The following is a 9,162-nucleotide window of genomic DNA, read 5'->3' on the forward strand; positions in this document are numbered from 1 at the left end:
AATGAATTGTACATCGCCTTGATTCTATTTAGTTGCCATCGGTTTTTACGAGATGTTCTTCTCCTCGACTCTATTTATTGCCATTGTTCTTGTCTGTCCATCTCCCCCGATTAGACTGTAAGCCTGTCAAACGGCAGGGACTGTCTCTATCTGTTGCCGACTTGTTCATCCCAAGCGCTTAGTACAGTGCTCTGCACATAGTAAGCACTCAATAAATACTATTGAATGAATGAATGAATGAACAGGCATTTTCTTTGAGATATTGTGCTATTTAACTCCAGGAACACTTAATTTGTCACTACGGGAAAACATACCCATAAATGTGTGTGTGTGTGTGTGAAAGAGAGAGTGTCTGAAGGGGGTTGTATTTGCATGTTAAATACAACTGCAAATTACAATTGCTAATTTGTAATTTGATTTTACTTTGACATTGATAAACTAGGAAGTCACCCCTCTAGAATAGGTGTTGATTTTCTTCCTGAAGCATCATGGTCTAGTGGAAATACCATGAACCAGGGAGTCAGGGGAACCGGGTTTTAATTCTGGCTCCACCATTTGCCTGCCGGGCAAGTCACTTAATGGTCAGTTCTTCAGTTTCTTCACCTGTAAAATGGGGATTCAATACCTAGTCTCCATTCCCCTTCCATGGTGAGCTCTATGTGCCCAACCTCATTATCTTGTATCTATCCAAGGGATTAGCACAGAGTAACTGCTTTTACAAATATCACAATCATTATTACTGCCTCTAGTTCACATATGGAAATCCTGAATTTCACAGTTTCTGCAGAAAGTTTTGAGGAGCTACTATTTACTTGTCAACAGTTTGGGCCCAGGTAACTCAGTAGGTCCTCTAACCTTTACCATAGTTAAATCCACACAAATCGAATTACTTTTTCATTTTTGAAATCTGAAAATCCACAGGTAAAATGGGCAGAGATTTGGAAGTAAAATGGAATTCTCAAAAGGGAAATACTATAGGGGTGGATTTTAAACATTCTCTGAAAGTCTTCAAGGTGTGTATACTGCTTTCAGGACCACTTGGAAACCAATTTGCACAAGAAAATGAGAGAACACTGTATTTTCCTTCAAAATCTATTTATTAACTTTTGAACTCAACTATTTGAAGTCAATCTAAGATACTAGCAATGCCATAAAGAAGGAGTGGGTAGAACTGGTACTCTGAACAAAAAAACCCTCTAAAACCCCATCCCAAGTATGGGCTGCATAAAGGGGAAAGTAAGAACCTATTGTTGGAAAACAGTTTCCAGTTAATAAGTCCTCTTGGGAAAACTGGAAACAAAAGGGCCAGCTGAGCATCCAATGAGTGCTTTTGGGAAATCTGGAAACACAGGAACACCTAGACGATCCAGTCAATGAGTCGTTCTTGGGAAATCTGGAAACACAGGGCCATCTGGACAACCAATGAGTCCTCTTGGGAAATCTGGAAACACAGAGCGCCTAGATGTCCAGCCAATGGGTCCTCTTGGGAAATCTGGAAACACAAGGCCACCTGGAAATCCAGTCAACAAGTTCTTCACAGAGCCACATATATTTGGCAGCGGGAAACAGTTAAAAGCAATTGGCGGGTGGGGGTGAGAGGGGGAGGGCGGTGCAAGCCCCCTGAAACACCAGACCCCATCTAGTGGCCTGGGGAGGCCTGGAGATAAGCCTTCAGTTGGTTGCAGGCTTGGGAGGCTTCAAAAAACTTCTGCCTGTTTTCTTCATACATCTTCTCCTTCTCAGCCAAGACATCCTTCTGGTTCTGGGTGCACACCAGCAACATCTGTATCAGCTGGCGCTGTTCGTGGATCTCCGCAGCCAGTATCCCATTCTGTTCGGCTAAGAGCATGCAGGTTTCTTCCGTCCTCGCAACTTCCTCGTCTTCTCTTCTATGTATAAATTGATCCGTGAATAAAACTTCTTGGGCTCCCCCAGGTGGAAAGAGGGGCACTTTCACGGTGCTGTCGGCTAAGGCGGATTGCTGGAGGTTCTGCAGACCGTTGATCATCCTGGCGATCAAAGGCAGGTTCAGGACGGAAGGCTGAGGAGAGGGATCCCTAAGCACGCCCCTCGGGGCTGACTCTTCGGCCGTCTGGTAGGTCCACCTCCGAGGCGGCTCCTCTCTCGGAGCCTGCGGTGGAAACTTCCGGGCGTTTTCCAGAGGCAACCTCAGCTTCTGGATGTACTCGACATTATAGAGCTTTCTCTCCTGCCAGATGTTCAGCACATTTTCCAGGCCCCTTTTGCACTCTTCGTCCCCTTCGATGGCGATGTGATAGGAACCCTCCAGAAGGACGGGTATGAACGAGATGAGAAACTCCGGGCCCCTTCTTCTGCCGTTCTGGAGGACATCGTTGGCCAAGAAGAGCAGCATCAGCTTCCTCTGCGGGTTGACGATGCGGAGCTGCTGAATCCACACCGAGGCGACGGAGCCCGATTTCTGGGGGAACTGGAGGATCCACCGGGAGAGGTCTGCGATGCTCAGCTGGGTGATCTTCAGTTCGGAGAGTTTCTGAATGAGAATCGACTCGGCGAAGGACGTCATGGTGGGCCGAGGGGTGGGGAGGGCGAAGGGCAGTGGGCCGCGGGGACCAGGCGGTGGGGGGCGTTAGGGCGGAGGGTGGTCCCGACTCCGATGGCGGGGGACCCGGGGCGCACGCGCAAGGGGCCGGTTTCCATGGTAACGGGTGCCAACGCCGACGTCAACCGCCTTTGCGCGCCCGTCGTGGGGCGGGGATCGCCTCGGCCTGTTGCCGAGTCGTACCTTCCAAGCGCTCAGTAATAGAAATAATAACAATAATAATAATGTCAGTATTTGTTAAGCGCTCACTGTGTGCAGAGCACCGTTCTAAGCGCGGGGGTAGATACAGGGTCATCAGGTTGGCCCACATGAGGCTCACAGTCTTCATCCCCATTTTACAGATGAGGCAACTCAGGCACAGAGAAGTTAAATGACGCCCACAGTCACACAGCTGACAATTGGCAGAGCTGGGATTCGAACCCATGACCGCTGGCTCCCCAGCCCGGGCTCTTTACACGGAGCCACGCTGCTTTTCGGCGGTCTCCCAGCCCTGGAAGCTCGCTGTGGTAGGGAAATTCATTCAATCGTATTTATTGTGCGCTTACTATGTGCAGAGCACTGTACTAAGCGCTTGGAATGTACAAATCGGGAACAGATAGAGACAGTCCCTGCCCTTTGACGGCCTTACAGTCTTATCGGGGGAGAGAGACAGACAAGAACAGTGGCAATAAATAGAATCAAGGGGAAGAACATCTCATTAAAGCAATAGCAAATAAATAGAATCAGGGTGATGTACATCTCATTAACAAAATAAATAGGGTAATGAAGATATATACAGTGCTGAGGGGATGGGACGGGAGAGGGGGAGGAGCAGAGGGAAAGGGGGGAGAAGAGGGTTTAGCTGCGGAGAGGTGAGGGGCGGGTAGAGGGAGCAGAGGGAAAAGGGGAGCTCAGTCTGGGAAGGCCTCTTGGAGGAGGTGAGCTTTAAGTAGGGTAATGACTGTGAGCCCGTCATTGGGTAGGGATTGTCTCTATCTGTTGCCGAATTGTACATTCCAAGCGCGTAGTACAGTGCCCCGCACAGAGTAAGTGCTCCATAAATGTTCTTGTCTGTCCATCTCTCCCGATTAGACTGTAAGCCCGTCAAACGGCAGGGACTGTCTTTATCTTTTGCCGACTTGTTCATCCCAAGCGCTTAGTACAGTGCTCTGCACATAGTAAGCGCTCAATAAATACTATTGAATGAATGAATAAATACTACTGAATGAATGAAATGTGCCAGTTGGTTGTGGTGGAGCGCTCTCCCAACCCCTCAGCACGAGTGCTCTGCGCACAGTAAGCGCCTGGTCAATACGATCGAATGAATCAATGAGCGAGGGCTGAGCTGGGGCCGATACCTCGCCCACCTGCTGCCCAGTGCCCTGCCCGCCGTGGCCAGTGGAGACCCCAGTACCTGACCCTGGGAGGAAAGGACATCGTGGGCCCCGTTGCACAGAGATTTAGGACCATAAAAGTGCCTCGGAAAAAATTTTTGAAAAATGTCAATATGCAATCGCCGATGATAATGATGGTATTTGTTAAGTGCTTAGTATGTGCGGAGCACTGTTCTAAGCGCTGGGGGGAATACCTGCTGTTTTGTCCATTTTGAAGATTGCCCAGTGTAACTCCCATTTGTAAAAAAATTGTAGAGGCGATCCTGGGCATTTTCGATGGGTAAGTCACTTTGAAATTGGACAGATCAATCAGTCAGTCATTTTTATTGCGTGGCTACAGTCCTGGAAGAGGATAATAGGGTCAGGCAATCAAGCTGGTGGACAACTTAGAGGAATCTCTTATTAACTTTAGGATCATTGAGCACTTCGGGGTGGGGGAGATGATATGGCTTCTATAAAGGGACATTATATCTCACAAATGCTGTTGGGGTTCTCTGAAGGGATGAATACGCACTAGATGAAGGGAAATCTGTAGAGACAGAATACTTAGCTTTCAAAAGGATTTTTCAATGGGATTGAGGAGCATGTTCTCTCACAGGTAGGAGGGTAGTTTAAAGATGGGAAACAAATGGGAAGGATACATGACAACTTTTCAGGATGAAAAGGGTAATCGAATAGAGAGGTTCCCCTGAACCCCCACCCCTCCGGAATCAAGGACAGAATTGGTTTCGCTTAACATTTGAAATGATTTGAAAGAGTGCAGTTTGAAAATGGCATTAAGATCTTCCAGTTTTTAAAATACAGTGCAGGTGGGGACGACCTGCAAGGAGGCATCAAAAAACTGCATAACTGGTTTGATAAATGACAGTTTGCTTCAGTGTGCGCCAGTGCAAAATAACCCGGGGAAGAATAATCCAAATAAATTACAACTACATGATAACGAGCTGGGAACTATCTGTCACGACTCAAGAAAAAGATCTGAGTCATTGTTCACTGTTTATTTTAAAAAAAACAACCACTGGTTGAAAGTGCATCAGCAGCAGCAATAAATAGCAACTGAATGCTGGAAACCACTAAGAAGAAAAGGAAGCAAAGCAAAAGGCACAGTTTTGCCATTCTTAAAAAACAAAAAAAAAAGGCAGCACGATATTCCCAGAACTGGAATTTCCCATGTGGTTTGGGTTGCTATATTTTAGTAAAGTTATAACAGAGTTAGAGAGGGTCCAGGCAAAGGCAAACAAGATCTTCAGTGGGGTGGATGGAGTAATTTCTATAGAAGGATAAACTGAAAAGATTAGAACTTCAGTCTGGAAAGCTGCAGACTGTGAGGGGATAGGTTTGCAATTTACAACATCACGAAGTGGGTACATAGATTGAACATGACTAGACTAAGCTAATTGCGGGGCAGGGACCTTGTCTACCAATTCTATTGTACTCCCAAGTGCTTAGTACAATAAATCAATCATACTTACTGAGCCCTTATTGTGCACAGTAAGCTTCCGAGACAGACATTAATATAAATAAATTGTAGATATGTACATAAATTCTGTGGGGCTGAGGGTGGGGTGAATAAAGCATGCAAATCCAGGTACAAGGATGATGCAGCAGCAATTGGGAAAAGAGGAAATGAGGGCATAGTACTGAGGGCTCTGCACACATTAAGTTCTCAATAAATAAGACTGATTGATTGAAATTGTTACTCACTAAATATCACACAATTGGAAGAGGTGACATCCATTGAAATGTGAGGGTGGTGCCTTCAAAATAAAAAAACCCGATAGGAAATACCTCTTCACAACTCGAGAGAAACATATGGAATCGGTTACCACAAAGTTGAGCAGGCAGTAACTATTGACAGATCCATAATGATGACAGGTCCACAGTGGGTTTCCAGAGGCACAGAAGGCTCAAAAATATTTTAAAATAACTTCATGGGATTTGGGTTCTTAAATTATTTGAGGGAAAAGAGGGATTTAGATGGTGCATCCTTAAATGTTCACTGATTGGCTGATTCATATATTCATTTGAATGTAATGAGCACCCACTCTATGCAAAGCCCTGTACTATGCACCGGATGAGAATACACTAAATATTAGGATGGATATCAAAGAGGTCAAATATTACACAGATCCTCTAAGGATCCTCTTACCACAATCCAAAACAGAATTCTGGGCTGGATGGACCATTAGTCTGACCCTGTAATGCCATATCTCATGTTCCAAGGAAGAAGTAATATATAAAGGTCTTCAGCTTTCCACTGGAAATTATTTGAGTGTGAGAGGACTGTATGAAAGTTATCACAATACTAGCTATTCATAGTATATACACGAAAAACATAATGTCACCATTTGAAATTGCATTCATTATAAAAAGTATGTCAGCAAAATCTTAGTTAATTTTTCTATTAAATCCAGATTAAGATCAAGAATAATAATAATGAAGTAAATAGACCTAACCATGAGTGTAGGGTAGAGCAACTATCAAGCTCTTCCTCTTGTGCTGCCACTCCTGGATGCTGGATGGATCACTGATCTGATTCAGTATAGCATTTTTTCGGTCAATAGTATTATTAAGCAGTTACAGAACACGGTATTTAATTCTTGGGCAAGTACAATAGAGTTAGTAGATCACCTCTCTTCGCTCAAAGAGCTTACAATCTAGCAGGGGAAACAGACACTAGAATATATCAGAGGTAGAGAGAAGGAATAAAGTGTAAAGATATGCACATAAGTGCTACGGGGGCGGGGGTAGAGGGGGACACTGAGTACTCAAGTACTTAGGTGACATGGAAGTGCTGATTTGGCAGTAGTAGGGAAATATGGTGGGAAGAAGACAGATTAACCAGGGAAGGCTTCCTGGAAGAGATGTGATTTCAGAAGGTCCTTGAAGGATGGAAGAGCAGTAGACTGCCAGATGTGAAGGGATATGGAGTTCCAAGCAGAAGGGAGGACGTGAGCAAGAGGTTGGTGGCAAAAGAAACAAGAAAGAAGCATAGTGAGTAGTAGGCTTGAGAAGAGTGAAATACACAAGTCAAGGAGAGTAGGAGAGAAGCGAGGATAAGTAGGGAGAGAGCTGGTTGAGTGCCTTGAAGTCAATGGTCATGAGTTTCTGCTTGATGTGGAGAGAAGTGTGCCACCATTGAAAGTTTTGGAGGATAGGGGAGACGTGCAATTCAATGCTTTAGAAAGCCAGTTCAGGTAACATGGTGAAATATGGACTGGGGCTGGGAGAGACTGGAGGCGAGGAGATCTGCAAGGAGAGAGATGCAGTAGCCAAACCGGGATAGGACATGTCTTTGGACAATGTGGTGGAATTTTGGGTGAAGAGGAAAGGACAGAGTTTTGAAGTACGATGAAGTACGAACTGACAAGATTTGGAGACATACTGAATATGGAGGTTTAAGTCTCCTGCGTAGACTGTGAGCCCTGTGTGGGTCAGGGACTGTGTCTAACCTGAATATCTTCTATCTGCCCCAGCACTTAGTACAGTGCTTGGCTCATTGTAAGCGCTCGATATTATTATTCATAATAAGAGAGAAGAGACCAGGATAATGGGTTTAAGAGTCAGAGAAGATGATGTCAGAAGTGATGGGAAAGTTAGGAGGAAAAAAAGATTTAATAGAAAAGATGGGGAGTTCAGCTTTGGCTTTGTTGAGCTTGAGGTGCCAGTGGAACATCTGTGTAGGCATGTGCTCGAGGCAGGAGGAGATGTGAGATTGCTCAAAGGGAAGGAGAAAGGTAGGGTTTAGTGAGGTAAATTGGGGAGTCATCCACGTATAGGTGGTAATTGAAGTTGTGACACCAGATGAGTTCACCATGGGACTGAGGTTTGGACAGAAACGATAGAGGGGAGCTGGAAAGGGCAGTTGGGTCAAGAGAGGGTTGGTTTTTTTTTCTTTTTTAGACTATGGGACACAAGGACACATTTGAAAGCAAAGGAGAAGGATCCATTAGAAAGTGACTGGGCTGAAAATGGGGGTCCAGGAGGTAAGGAGAGAGGATGAAAGTGTTGGAAGGTGTGAAGAGATGGGGTTGGAGGTGCAGGTGGAGGTGGGATATTTCAAAAGCAGATGCAAATCTCTTGAGAGACATCTGCGAAGGATGGAAAGTGAGTGAGGGTGTAAAAGAGGGTTGGGAATGATAAGATATTTTAGAGAGTTTATGCCTGACAGTTTTGATGCAGTCAATAGTGTAGCTGGTATGGTCACTGGGGACAAGGGGGGAGAGAATTAGGAGTGCTGGAGTTTTAAAGAAGAAGTTAAAAAGCAGTAAGAGTGGGTGCAGGCAGTGGACATGGAACTTGATAAGGAAGTAATGTTTCTGAGCAGAGATGAATGCAGCATTATTGGAGGTGAAAGATGAATTTGAGATCAATGAAGTTGACCTGGTGCCTGGACTTTTGCAAACAATACTCCATGAAGGAAGATCTGGTGGCATGACTAAGAGCCCCTTTTTAGACTCGGAAGAATTTACTTCATTAGACTGGGATTGGGACCATTTAGTTGTACAGTCATATGCTAGAATCAAAGTTATTTTAGATCATGAGTCCCTCGGGTCAAAAGAGTCAAATTCAATGGAGAGGATGGAGTTAAGGTTGTGAATTTGTGCAACAGAAGAGGGGAGACTGAGTAATGAGTCCAAATGGGTTGGCCAAGGAAAAGGGGGGGGGCTCTAGAGATCAGAGGTATCTGTGGGGTGAGAAATTTTTTGCAGTGAGGGGAAGGTGTGGGAGAGAAGACAGATTATGAGGTGATCAGAGTGTGGAAATCCAGAGTTGGTTGAGGCTAGAAGTCGTTTGATGGCGAGTGATAATAATGACATCCTGTGTCTGTCCAACCTGGTGAGTGGTGGGGTGAGCAATAATAATAATAATATTTATTAAGCATTTACTATGTGCCAAGCACTGTTCTAAACGCTGGGGTAGATACAGGGTAATCAGGTTCACCCCCATGGGGCTCACAGTCTTAATCTCCATTTTTACAGATGAGGTAATTGAGGCACAGGGAAGTGAAGTGACTTGCCCAAGGTCCCACAGCAAAGTGGCAGAGCCGGGATTAGAACCCATGTCCTCTGACTCCCAAGCCCGTGCTCTTTAAACCACGCTGAAATTTACTGATATGCTGTACCCAATCTGGGAACAGGAAGAATTGCCCAGGTGTTCAAAATGCACATGCCATTCATCTTTGTGAGAGGAAGGGAATCAATGCCT

The 9,162-nt window shown here is 45.2% G+C and overlaps 1 protein-coding gene across 1 annotated transcript; it reads right to left on the reverse strand.

The window, feature by feature from the left end:
* Positions 1–1,639: 1,639 nt before the first annotated feature.
* LOC100079627 (regulation of nuclear pre-mRNA domain-containing protein 1B-like) lies at positions 1,640–2,545 on the reverse strand. The gene has a single exon (XM_039910745.1). The coding sequence runs from the start codon at positions 2,543–2,545 to the stop codon at positions 1,640–1,642; it is 906 nt and encodes a 301-aa protein (XP_039766679.1).
* Between the last annotated feature and the right edge of the window lie 6,617 nt (positions 2,546–9,162).

This window comes from Ornithorhynchus anatinus, chromosome X5, assembly GCF_004115215.2.
Source record: "Ornithorhynchus anatinus isolate Pmale09 chromosome X5, mOrnAna1.pri.v4, whole genome shotgun sequence".
In the NCBI taxonomy this organism is placed as follows: Eukaryota; Metazoa; Chordata; class Mammalia; order Monotremata; family Ornithorhynchidae; genus Ornithorhynchus; species Ornithorhynchus anatinus.

Coding starts and splice junctions, on each gene's coding strand:
- LOC100079627 (XM_039910745.1), bottom strand. CDS start 2,545: ATGACGTCCTTCGCCGAGTCGATTCTCATTCAGAAACTCTCCGAACTG.